This window comes from Anser brachyrhynchus (assembly GCF_964034855.1).
Source record: "Anser brachyrhynchus genome assembly, chromosome: 2".
NCBI classification, from domain to species: Eukaryota; Metazoa; Chordata; class Aves; order Anseriformes; family Anatidae; genus Anser; species Anser brachyrhynchus.
The window spans coordinates 60,335,290-60,348,714 of record NC_137695.1 but is presented as its reverse complement, the minus strand read 5'-3'; the positions used below and the strand labels follow the sequence as shown (position 1 = coordinate 60,348,714).

The window sequence follows — 13,425 nt, the reverse complement described above, 5'->3', positions numbered from 1 at the left end:
GTAGCAATGCCACCACCGTGCTGGGCTGGGAGCGGGCAGGAAGATGACCCCCTCCTCCTGCTACTTGACATTGAGTGGGCACTATTCGTTACTTCCTCTGCTGGCCAGCAGCCAGCCCAGGGAATTGCACTCAGCTGACCTTCCTTCCAGGACAAAACCATGTTTTTCCTCGCTTTCCATCCCCAGCTGCTGCTTAGAGCATCTGCAAGGAGCCACTGTGTATCTGCCAGACGCCTCCTGGCCATGGTGCCGATGCTGCCCTGGGGCTGTCTTGTTCGCTGGTCCCAATGCTCCCAGTGGAAAGGGGCGAAGCCAAGGCAAAGTAATGCTCGTACGTCGTGTCAGACTCTTGCATCTCCCTGTCCAATGTTCCTCCAAAACAGGGTTTTGCCTGGTTTTTGGAAATCCAAAAGGATGGGTGTGGTGAAGGCTGGAGAGGTCTCACACCCATGAACAGCGCAGCTGGGTGATGGGTCTTGGGTATGGGCTGGAAGTGGGGCTGGAGAGAGAGTGACAAGCACACCAGTAACCTGCATTTTCCCACTTCTCAGCTATGGGGAGGCAGGGGTCAGTGCTCCAGAGCTGAGCCCACCGGGCAGGAGCAGGGCAGTGGGTGGCTTTGGCTCGGCAGCCAGGATGGCACCGCACAGTAAGCCAGGACTCCCACGGAGGGGCAGCACTGAACCACTGATAGGACCTCGGCCTCAAAGACAGCTTTTTCCCGCTGCAGGTTTGTGAATGACCTTGCTTTGCCTGGACAAGGGGCTCGGGCAGGAGATGAACAAGTCCCCAGCAGCAAGGGTGGATGAGCGACAGTGGGGACCAAGATAAATGCACGTTGAACAGCCAGCGCTCACCTGGAGCTATGGCCAAAGCCATGCGCCGAGCTGGTGCATGGGCAGAGAGATGTGCCCGGGGAGGTGATGGGGCCCAGGGGACAGCACACATCTAGGGGGAGATGGATTGCTGCTGAGCGCTTGAAGAGGAGCAGGAAATACTGGAACAGGGTTAATTCAAGATGGAAAGCCACTGCGTGATGGAAGCACACATGCAAAGCCGAGTGAAACGCGGCACTGCCACAGCGTGCAGTAGGTGCCCTGCCCTGACAGCTGCCTGTCCCACTCCCCATGGGTACTCACGGGGTTAGGATGTGGGGATGAGGTGATCCCATGCTGCTTCCTGCCAGCCGGGGCCTTTCCCGGGAGGCAGCTGGGACATCTCACTCTGAGTTTTGTTTTTGCCATTTGTTTGCCTTGTGGGGAGGTTTTCCTTTCCTTCCTTCCTAGAGCTGAGCCAGAGCCAGGGGGTTTCCAGCCCCAAGGAGAGCGAGGCAGCCCCTGGCCCAGCTGTGCTGCTGGTGAGGACATGAGGTCCAGCTGCACAATGAGGGTCCCAGGTGATCTTTCCACAGCCCTCCTCTATTGCAAAAATGATTTGGTAGCCACTGGACAAAGGAGGAAAAGCTGGCTTGGATGTGGCTGCAGCTTTTAAAGATGCTCTCGATTTGAAATGGGGTTGCCCCCCCTTTTAGTTGAGTGCATTGGGTGGCTCTACAACGTAGAGCCTTTTTGTAGTCTTTTTGTTTGTATTGTCTCCTCTAAATCTGATGTTTTGGCTGCAGTGGCCCAGCATTTACCAGCAAGAAGACTTTGACCAAATACTTGTGATCAGCAAACACGCTGCAGTGGCACCAGTACTTAAAAAATGACGCTGTCTGGGGCAGACTGGGAACAGCACTTGGGTTTTTGATTCTCTCCAGCTTGAGGTGTAGCACACAGCCAGCCAGCAGAGGAGGATTCCCGGCAGCACTTTGCTGGCCGGTGCTGAGCCCTCTCCTTCTCTGCTGATGCTCCAGCTGAACCAGAGCCAAGCAGAGCTCGGGTGAGGAGCTGGTTGAAACCCAAGCTGTTTCAGGATGTGAAGGTAAGCAAGAAGTGCTATGCTGGTTCAAGACTGCACCCCACAGAGCTGAAAAAGGCATTGCTGCCTCCTAATTGTGTGGCTCAGCTTTGCACAATTTTGAGCATTTTAGCCGCTTCTTGTAATTTGGAGAAAACATCAGCAATCTCCAGGGGAGCAGCCATGGAGAGAAAAAACAGCATGAAATGTTTTTGTTGTTTTGTTGTTGTTGTTGTTTTCCCTCTATGCCACAGGCCAGCCTTGAGAGGGGAATGAAATCCGAGGCAGGAAAAGGGTTGGATGGGGGAAGGTGTGAAGAGCTGTGCCACCAGCCCCGGGCAGCCAGCAGCCTGCAGAGAAGCCAAGCGGCGTGGCAGGGGTGGGGACGCTGCACGGAGGGCTGCAGAGGGACACGAGCTGCTTGAATTTAGAAGTAAAAGGAACAAGAGCAGCATGGCACAGCCCCAGTACTGGTGCCCTGGAGGACAGCACTTCCCGGCTGGGGCAGCAGTGAGTTTGCTTGCTCCAAGGTGATGTGGAGAGAAAAACTGGCCCTGGAGGACTGGCTGTGCTGTTTCTCCCAGGGGAACTACAAAGGAGAGCTTGACTTTCACTGTTGGTGGGAGGAAAACACCCTGTCACCTGCAGCAGCCCTGCAAACCTGCATTTTCTGCTGCCCTACTGCTATCTCCCTCTGCTGATGCTGAGCCACCAGGTAGTGATGAATGTTAGAGACACAGCGCAGCTGAGGAGGCCAAAATTCATAACCTGCTGGAAAAGTCTTGGGGTCGCAAGAGAGCAGGATTTTCCCATACCCACGGGAATGGGTCCTCACTGGGCTGCAGCAGGCGTCATCTGGCTGCTTCCTCCTCTGTGCCCTGCACCAGGGCTGGGCTGCTGGACTTATCACAGGCCCTTCGACTCATCTTGGCACTGGGCAAGTGTGCTGCTGGGACTGCAGCCCTCTTACTCTGCCCATCAGCGGCTCCTTGTGCCATCACTGTCTCTTTCTAAAGGAAGGCCACTCAAACCCCGCCGAATCTCTTGCATGCAGTGCAATGCAGGTGAGTCAAACAGTGAGGCACAGCCCACCCCACCACCATGTCATGGCCACCATAACTGCCACTGCTGCTTGGCTTCCCGCTCAGCCAAGCACACGCCTGAGGTGCAGCCCGTCAGGCAGATGAAGCCCTTGGCCTGTGAAAGCATTGCCATGACCCTCCAGCCCTGTGGGATGTGCTGTAGGTCTTCCAAGCCAAACTGCCTCAAGGCAAGACCAGCACACGGAGTTCTTCCTATGGCTTGGGAGGGCTGGAGTAAGGCTCTCTGCTCATGTTGCAGAAATGGGATGTCTTCCAGCAGCAGAGGTGCAGCAGGAGAGGACAGGGAGGCACACACATCTCCCATGGTGCCTCCTGTGCAGCCAGCTCTGGCAGCTCCCTGCTCCAGCTCCCTGTCACTAGCACACGGCTGTTGGCACTGGGCCTCCAAGGATGGCGGAGAACGTGCAGGTACAGCAGCAATGGGGTTGTTCAGCTTGGATAATTAGCGCTGCTATTTCTATCTCTGGCCTTTTCTCAGCTCACATCCATCTGGGGCTCTTTTTGATCACTACATAGCTTTCCACCCTCTTGTTTTTTATTCTCTCCTGCTCTGCCTTCCAGATTTTTGCCACTGTTTCATGTTGCTGTCCAAGTTGTTTGTCTCTTCTGTCTTGCTCTGGTCGTGGGAACATTAGCAATGTTTTTCTGTAAAGCAGGGTGGCTTAGCGACAGCCCCACAGACCTGACAGAGATCCTGGTGCTGCTGGCAAAGGCTGGAGCAGCTCAGCCAGCCCCCGGGAACTGATCCTGTTTACGGTTCATTCCCATCTGATCTGCCCACCACTCCTGGCTCCAACTGTGCCACTGCCACACTCGGCGAGACACGACACAGCATTGTCTCAGATATGAGGCTAGTGGTGCATCTGTGTGCGGGCTCACCAGGGCCATGAGGCATCTGTGCAGGCAGGCACCGGGTGCAAGCGTTCCCATCAAGTGCCCGTTCTTCCTTCTTCCTGGCCCAAACCCGCACCTTTTTGCCTGGGAAAGCTGCTGGGCCAGTCCGAAGTCAGAGAGGGAAAACGGGTGGAGGCAGTGGGAACAAGGGCAGTGGAAACACAAATGGGTTATGTGCTTCCCTGGGTGGAAAGAGGCCCAGGTTGTTAAATAGCAAACAATTTTAGCATGAGTTATTATTATTATTGGTTGTTTGTACTGGGAAGTGGTGCCTAGGGGCTCCCATTGCACTAATCATGTAACAAAGCTATGTTCCTAACACAAATAGCTTGTGTTTCAGCATGCAGAGAACAAGCAGTCTCCTTCCCATTATCCCCCCTTCAAAAAACTGTATGAAGATTGCACAGTCGAGCCCACAAACATTGAGAAAGGAAAAAATGACATTGGCCTGCCCTACGGTGCTGTGGCTCACGGCCAGCCCCCTAACCTCAGCAGCACCTTCCTGTGCTCTCCTGCTCTGCTCCATCCCCTACCCAGGCAGGTCTCAGTTCTTTGTACTATTGCTATCAGCAGTTTTTGTGTTGCCCTTGGGTTTGGCATTTGGGTGTATTAAATTCACATCGTCTGTTTAGGATGCTTTTTTTCCTGCCTTGCTGCTCGGTGCCATGCATCTCCATAGTACTTCGCAGGCTTTTCAAACAGCAGTTCTCTTGGGTACGTGCCACTCTGAAGTAAGAAACCAGTTTAATGAATTAAATTAATTAATTTACAGCTTTGGCACCAAAACACAGACTAACTGAAGGTCAACAGCATCCACTAATTTTGGATGTTACAAACCAAGACTGCCCTGCTATTTCTTGATTTCCCGAGGACTTGGCATGATGCCGAGCTGTACCGTATCAAGTCACAGCTCTTCCTGTGCCTGCATGGGCACATCTTTACTGTTTTAGTGTGTCAGATGTGAGAGGCCCTCATCTCCCACTGGGTCAGACTGATGGATGTTGTGCACAAGGCTGGACCATTCAGGTCTTCTGCTTGGGCTTCCACTTGAGCAGCTGGAGGGCTGGTAGGTGCTATCAGCTGCCCTTCTGCTCATGGGCCAGCACAAGGCAGGGCTGAATGATGTTTTCACAAAGAGCTGCTGGCAACAGGGGACTGATCAGGCTCAGAAACACCATGCTTACCCTTAAGCCCCTGATCTGCAGTCAGCACAGAGCCCTTGACTGCTCCGTCACGTCCTTGTCTGAGGCTTGCCTCCTTCGGCCGCAGGGCAGCAGGCCTCAGGGTCTGGCAGCTGGGAGCACCACAGCACCCACCGTGCCAGCCTTGCTGGTGGGGAGAGTCACCACCACACTCCAGGAGGATTTTGGGTGGCAGAACATCAGAGGAGGCCACCACCAAGCCCCTGTCCTGCCATGAGGTTTCCTTCACTCTTTGAACAGCTCCTCCTGCTGTGAGGCCTCTCCTCCTGCTGTGAGGCCTCTCCTCCTGCCTCTCTCTCCTCTCAGCTGGACATACAACTCCTCTCCTTTCTGCTCTTTCTCCCTCCCAAACTTTAAGCTCTGTACTAAATTACAAAAACTTAATAATGGCTGAACAGTGGGGGGGGGGGGGGGGGGGGAAGTTAACATGAAATAAAAAATATTTACGGATACTTGCCTTGACCTCAAAAATGGTTGAACTATTTAGGCCAAGGCAGGATGCTGAGCACCAACAGAGTGGACCAGACCAGGTCTTGCCAAGATACAGCAACTGAAAGGGAAGGCTTGAAATGAGAATGGCTCAGTCACCTTAAAACAAAGCTGCACCACAACTTCTATAGCATTTGCCCCAGCTAACTTTATCTCACTCGCTCTGCGTGTCTGCTATGTACAAGCCCATGACTGCTATCCTCAACAGTAACACTCGCTAAATCTGTCCAAAATCCCAGCTTTGAAGAAGACTGCATTTAAGTCTTCTGCAGGCCACCCAGCAATCCACCACAGTAGCCATGTACAGACGAACCCAGCCACATGAGCATCTCTTCCCCTGCCCTGTGCTGCTTTGTGGGTGGCCAAGCCTTTGGGAGTGACGCTTGGTAAATGAGGTAAGAAAATGCAGCCCCAATATAGCAGGACAGAGTCTAATGCAGCGTGGGTTTGACCTCTGAAATGCCTTCTCCTGTGGCGGAGGGTTAACCAGGTTGGTTCCTCCCCTCCTTTCAAAAATTTTATCTATCTGTGTGACACTGAAGTTTCATGTGTTCCTGCATCCGGCACCCCCTCAGCCATTTTTCTTTAAAGGGAAGGTAAACGCCCTGTTTTGATTCCCCGTCGGTTTTAAAAATGTGAATGAAATGAAGCAATCATCCGGGAAGCACAAACAGAAAAGCGAGCGGACATCAGTGGAACCGATACATGCACTGATTGCAACCAGGCTCTCCAGTGAAATTAAAAACTAACTCCCTCCCCCAAGGAGATATTTTAAAAGCTGAAAGCTAAGAACTTAAGTACAAAGGCTTTTGTGTTTTTATTGACATTGTAAGAAACATTTTTCTTTGTTACAAAAGAGCTAAGTGGTTCTGAAAGCAGAAGTACAGTTTATATGTACACAGTGCTACAGACCCTTCAGATCAACCTAAGGCTCGAGAAACATCAGATCATAACTGCAGGTTTATCAAATGAAGACCACTAAGGCCTGTTACAGCCGAACACTATTCCTACTGTACGTAAATGTATTTACACTTTAAAAAAAAAAAAAGGATTACAAGCTTTATAAAAAAAAGAACTAAAAAAAAGTGAAAAAGAAACACATTTTTATGTTACACATCTGCAGAACTGACAACAGTAATTTTTCAATAGAAGACGTTCTATCAATCCAAGGACAAAAACACGTGATACCAGGGGTTTACAAGACACTTCAGACACTATTAACAGTGGTATGTGCTATTAGCTGAATAGAGAGTACAGCCTCCTTGTGAAAATTTGGCAACGTATCTTGGTCCCTCTCTGTTAGAAGATAACACAAAATAAGGCACATACATTGTGAGAATATAAACACTGTTGTTCAGAAGGGCGAGCCATTGCGCAACACGTGTGGGCGAGCCGACCGGCCATTTCATCGAGAGAGGGAGGGGAGGAAGAATGACTGGAAGCGAGAAAGCAAGCCAGCATTTTAATGCACGTACCATTTGGGACCATTCTCCTAGGAGAGAATCTGCTGTGTGGATGCACTAGGCCATCGTACTTACCAGCAAACCTGTTCTGGAAGCCTGCTGACTTCTCTGCAAAAATACCTTTCCTTATGGATGAGCTCTCCCTGGTGGCTCCCACTTTGTGGAAAGCAAAAATGCCTGGAAAAATGTGAGTGAGATGGATGCACCCAAGGCCAAGAGTAATGGATCTGAAAGATCCCCACATAGCTATTAGAAGAAAGGGGGATTTAGATTCAGTCTGTGCCCACTGCAATGCTTTAAAAAATAGGAAAAATTACTCACACACACACAAAAAAAAAAAAAAAAGAGAGAGAAAATCTGCGTTTTCTAGTACACTAGGGTGAGTGGTGGGCTTCCAACTGCCATGGTAATGCCACTTGATGTGCCAGGCACATAAAGGCAAGCTCCAGCTCTGTAACTGGAAGAGGAGTAGTAGAAGCATGCTAGTAAACCTGTGAATGATGTTAGTGAGACTTTCTCCAGACTAACGCACATCCAGAAAGTGGTTAACAACTTAAAACCTGTCTCAAGCCTAATGGTGCCACGCTCTCCCAGTCTACTCTATCAAAACAAAACACAAACCCAAGATAGCTGGCCTAGGATATATTGATACCTGCACAAGTATCAAAACAACCTCTTAGCATCAAACAGAAAAGCACGAGAAGATACTAAAAGCTGAGAAGTGATACCTTTACATATGAAAAGTGGCACATATGCTTATGGTGAAAATGATAAAGCATTTGTACAAACTCTCTGGGGATATGGTGGAGTCTCTGTTTCTTTGACATCTCCAAATGAAAACTGGATGCCTTTCTGGAACATGTGGTTTAGGCCAAGACACACTGTTGGCCCGAGATAGAGGTAAGTGAGTGACAAAGGTTTGTCAAATCCAGGAAGGCAAATTAGCTACTCAAACAATCCCTTTTAGCCCTAAGCAATGTGAATGGATCCTTCTAAGCTCTGATGGATCACATGTGTTAATAGCTTCCCAGCTTCAACTGCACCAGCAAATACAATTATGAACTGGAAAATTGAGTTTAAAAAAAAAAAGTTCTCTTTTTTAATGTATTGGCTCTATAACAATAAAAGGCTTCTCTCCCAAGCCACCTACTCCCAGTCATAAGTCTCCTTGTTGAAATTGTTTATAAACATGTAATTGATGGCTTAATAAACAGCCAGCGATTGGTTACCGAGAACCATCTGAAATACTTCCAGCTGATGAGAGCACAGCCTTTCCTAATGTCTGTAATGCTGTTTCTCAGCAGGGGTGTGTGCTGCAAGGTAAAGTGTGGCTGCTGAAGCACCCCTCCACCCAAACAACCATTTGCCACAATGAGCTCTGCCCCATTCCCAATTGCAGGCTGGGGACCTCTACAGAAATGCTGTCCAAGCTGATGATGGGCAGGAAGGTCAGGAGGGGAACCAGCAATGGGCAAAGAGCACAAAGGGAGGGAATACACGTGCATAATGCAGATAAGGGAAGAAATCCTTGCCAAAGATATGGAGAAAGACAGGAGCAGACTGCTGATAAAAGTTGTAGAATATTGAGGGATCTTTTTTCTTGTATTGATCTCTGACATTCCAGCTCACTTTTAGTACATGCTGTGATAAGCCCAAATATGGCTCCAGCACTAGATTTCCATGACGTTTTCTTTCTGATTTACAGCTTCTTCCTCTGATTTTAACAGCTGTTAATAGATCTATGTTACCAGACAGCTTCATTTAGGTTGCATTCCTACACATTCCTCAAATTCTATACCCTGAACAAACTGGCATTTCACCCTTTTTTTACAGCCAAAAAATGAGTGCTACGGCTTTCCAGGCTGTAGGTGTCATCTTCTGGTGCTATTCCTAATTCTGACCAGGCTAATAGGTATCTGTAGTCCAAAATGGACCAAATTACCCCTCCTCATCATAAGTCTACAACTCCCTACATACACCAGATCCATGAGTGTAAGTGCCAGCACCATTTGTATCCCCTAGCAGGATTTAAATACCAGGTCTTAATTGAGAAGACTGTGAGGGCTGGATTTCAGTGCAGCTTCTAGGAATAGGTGAATTTAAACCTTGCTCTTGTCCATATTCTCCATCCCAACCTATTTACTCAGGAGCACAGTGGCACAACTCAGGGGCACAACACAGATAAAAATGTGCTACAAGAGACGGCTTGTATGGAGCAAATTCCATCCACCTTTATCAGGGAATAACTTCATGACCACAGGGCATTAAGTCAAATTTTTGCTGGTTTAGCTGAGCATAGGCACTGACCCACTGGATCTGCCTTGAATTGAAATGCACATTACTTTCACCAAGTGTAGACAACTGGTTTGGTATTTTTAAGTTTTGATGAGTTACCAGACAAACTTGCCGTTCAGCTTGTTTCTTTGCTATTTTTAAGGGCAGTTTAAATCTTTTAATTTTGAAAGGCCTGGATACAGTGGAAAAACATTCAAGATTATCAGATTGCTTATAATCACTTTGACTTACTTGGCTAGTCTGAGAACAGGGCCATTCTTTTTCTCTTGGTTTTATGTGCCAAGACCATGATGCTTTTGAAGCTGTAACTGTGTATTATGTCAATGGACGTTTACTTATTTTAAAACACATGATCCATCTATGAAGCTGTATGTGCTAGAAGCGATGTACAAGACAATTCTTTTGGCAAAGGAATAGCTACTAGGAATGGGAGCTAGTGGCTCAGTACATTATGTTTCAACAATTTGTATTTAAAACCAACCAACAAACAAAAAAGAACTCCCAGCATGGAATACTGGAGTTTCATTATTTCATTATATGAGGTAATCCATGATGAGATCCTGAACATCTCTCCACCAGTGTAGTGTGCAAAGAAGGGATTACAGACTACCCAAAACACAGAACAGGCACGTTATTTTACTATCCAGTCATTTAAAAAAGAGAAAGCTGAAAAAAAAGAAAAAGGAAAAAAAAGAAAGAGTCGTACTAAGAATAGCTTTCTGGTCCTCTCCCTCCTCTGAAATGGGTTAAGCACACATGACACAATCTGAGTATCATTGTGCGAGGCAGTGACATCTATCTATATGCGTGTTTACAAAAACCTTAAACATTTGCTAGGGATCAAAGGGCTGATGGTTTTATATTTCTTATTTGCTTGAACCTCACATTTCATGTGCTCCTCAAACTACAGCTCAGGGGTACCATGGCAGTGCATTTCTAAACTGGTTGTCCACCTCAGTGTGATGTATCCAATGCATCCAGAGGGGATTTCCTCACTTTATGTTCACTTTACATTGTGCCAGGTTATTTTGTGCCTATATGTATAGGGGAGAAATTGCAACAGTTTTAAAAGGTCAAGTTTCTTTTGTGGAACAGAAAATTAAGTCGTTTCATCAGACCTTTCTTTTAAAAAAATAAACAAAACAAAAACATGCACATCACACTTTTACATTGGTTTACGATTAAAAAAAAAAAAAGAAAAAGGAAGCATACAGACATTCAACAAGGGAGCAAGAGAGAGAGGCGAGAGAGAGGTGGGGGAATGGGTGTAGCAATACTGATTCAAAACTGAAATGGAAGACAGTTTCTCCCTAGAACACTTTAGGGTTTTCAGAGTCCTTATTCCATAAAAGGAATATACTTGAAACACATCCCATTTAGGTGAGATGAGATTGCTAAAATACATACACAACTAAAAAATATGAGTCTTTTTTCATCTGTTATCTCCTAAGGTTTTTTTTTTTCATGTCTATTGCATAACAGCAAGAAACTTGCTTTCTTCTGCAAGTGAGGTCAACAAAGAACTCATGTCCCCAATAGCCATGTTGGTTGTGCTTACGGGCATAGCTGGGAATGTAAGAGACGCTCGGGGAGTGGTGAGGCGTGAGGAATTGCGGGAGAGATTCTGAATGATGCTTGGGCTCAAGGCTCCTGAAATTAAGCTGACATGGTCCCCATCATCTATGATAGCATCAAAATCAATCTGCACACCCTCTAGACTGTTGTTGTCAAGGCTGTCAACTGTGCTTGATACTTGGTTAGCCCCCGGGGAAAGAAGCTCAGATGAGTTTGCAGTAGCAGTCCCCTGCAGCAGGCAGTTAGCTTCCGAAACAAAGAAAGAACCTGTTTTCATAGCTTGGTGGCAAAAGCCCGTGGTTTGGTCATATAACTGACCAGAGTAATTCTGCACGTTAGAGCAGAACTGCTGTGATTGACCTTGCATCTCCATCTTAATGGTGTTTACCCTGTACGTCTGGTTGCCATCACTTATATGTCCTTGCTGTTGTGTCAGGTTGTTCCTCAATGCATTTTGCCGTCTGTTGCCACTGTAATTAGCACATGGCTGGTAACTCTTGGCCACCAACGAACCTGAAGGCTGGCTACCAATGGTGTGAGATACCGGCGGACAACTCTGTGGCCCTTGATAAAGGCTGCTTTGTGAGGTAGGACTAACCTGCCCTAGCATCATCTGATCAGATTGATTGACTCCCTGGTAATGAATCCCATCTCCAACCTGTTGGCTTTGCAAATATTCCTGCTCCATCATATTCCTGTTCTGCATCCCATTTGCCATACTGGTGGTTTGATCACTGGAAGCCATGGGATGTCCAAAGTTTTGCTGGTTCCCACTCACTGGCATGTTGCCACTTCTCAGCTTCTGCCCTTGAATTGCCATGCCACAGGAATTGTCCATTGCCCCAGAAATCATTGGTTGCCTGCTGATGCTTTCACTGTAAGGCTTATTGAGCTGCATGCCGAAAGAATTATTGGCTCCGCTGCCAAGGACCGTGTTCTGCTGTAAACCATAGGAACCATTGTTTTCCATCAGGTTTTGATAGCCGTTTTGCTGGGCCACATTGCTTCTCTCCAGGTTCTGCTGCTGAACCATCATATTGTTATACAGTCCGAAGGCCCGAGTCTGCTGCACTGCTGAGCGCTGACCACATTTCAGTTTTGAAGGAGATAAGTCAGAACTTCCTGAGCTTACTTCATTCCACTGAATGGGCAAGTCGCTCTTGTTTGCCTCGGAGCCGGCAGGCTGACTGCTCGTTGGAGGGGCTTGGTCAAAGTTGTTGGGATTGTTATTTCCTAACACTGCGCCGTGATGCATTTTGTTACTGTCTAGGACATTGTTCAACAAGTGGTCGTACATGCCCTGGTTCTGGGAATTCAGATACTGAACCACATCATCTGGCAGGAGATCCTCATCATTCAAACTGCCACCTGCTTCCATGGTAGCAGCCTCCAGGGCGACGTTCTCGCTGATGCTCGGAGGACAGGGGGAGCTGAAGCCACGGAAGACGCCACCCTCAGAACGGGTATAGTTCTGAAGAACGAGGTTGCGCTTTTCCATGGATGGAGGCAAAGCAGGAGGGTTAAAGCTGTTAAGACTGTTGAAACGCTGGACTCTAGGGACAGAGAGGTTATCGGAGACCATTCTTAGTGGATCACTGGCTCTCCTTGTCCCGTTTCCTAGAGCATCATGAGACAAAAAATGCCTCCTGCTGTAACCATTTGCCCCACCATCACTACATCTTCGAGGGGCATTCACTGGAGGCAGGGGAGATACTCCAGATTCCCTGCAGTCACCCAAGAATGCCATCCTTGTTTTGAGGCTCATCCTCTCCATGTTAGGCAGTGGAGTTGGTGGGGGTCCACCAGTAGCTGCTGCATATTTAGCTTTCAGCCTGTATTGCTGGGCTGGGGTGAGGCTGAGAAGACTTGGTAGGTCATCACACTGGCTTGCTTCACTGGAGCGTCGGGAGGCATCCGTCGAGATGGGGTCATAGGAGTCCGCAACACTCACATTCTGTGGTCTTCCCTCAGCCTGCGAGGCGTCACTGGACCTCCGGCTGGAGAAGCAAGGTGAGATTCCAGAGGACCTGCGGCTGCTCAAGTAGGCTGAACTGATTGTGCTAGTATTGCTGTCCCTCCTGTTCAGCATGTTCAACACAGTGATGTCTGTACTTGAAAGTTCGTTCCTGTTCGGCAGAATAGTCATGGATCCTCCTACACTGCAGCTGCTGTTTGATTGGGTACCTGGAGGCAAAATTCACAGTTAAACAAACGGCCGTTACCCAAAAACTGGTACAGAAAACACCCAGTAAAGAAGTAAGGCGAGTACAGAGGGAATGTCTACATCATAGCAAATCATAGCAGTGATCTTTATTGAAAGAAGTAGGGATAAAAACTGTGTCCTTAGGTTAAAAGCTAATTTAGAGACTCAATGGTAACATTTCAGTGTGAATCCCAGCACAAAATTTATAGGCCATAGCCACAAACTGTCATCAGCTGGTGTAGTCCTCTGGCTTGCAGTGCAACTATGCTGACTGATGTGCCAGAAGGACACATTTGTAAGAC

At 48.0% G+C, this 13,425-nt stretch overlaps 1 protein-coding gene and 1 long non-coding RNA gene across 7 annotated transcripts in view; one reads left to right on the top strand and one right to left on the bottom strand.

The window, feature by feature from the left end:
- The first annotated feature begins 2,658 nt into the window (after positions 1-2,658).
- LOC308190623 lies at positions 2,659-6,684 on the top strand. Its single transcript, XR_013947381.1, has 2 exons — positions 2,659-3,410; positions 5,586-6,684. It is a non-coding gene; the product is annotated as an uncharacterized lncRNA (long non-coding RNA).
- The window catches only part of GLI3 (GLI family zinc finger 3), a 217,826-nt gene continuing 210,786 nt past the window's right edge, over positions 6,386-13,425 (bottom strand). For all 6 annotated transcript variants that reach the window (XM_080582212.1, XM_080582209.1, XM_080582211.1 and 3 more), the window contains one exon: positions 6,386-13,104. In XM_080582212.1, coding sequence (XP_080438338.1) covers positions 10,814-13,104 — 2,291 coding nt within the window. In that variant the 3' untranslated portion in view covers positions 6,386-10,813. The remainder of the gene's footprint in view (positions 13,105-13,425) is intronic.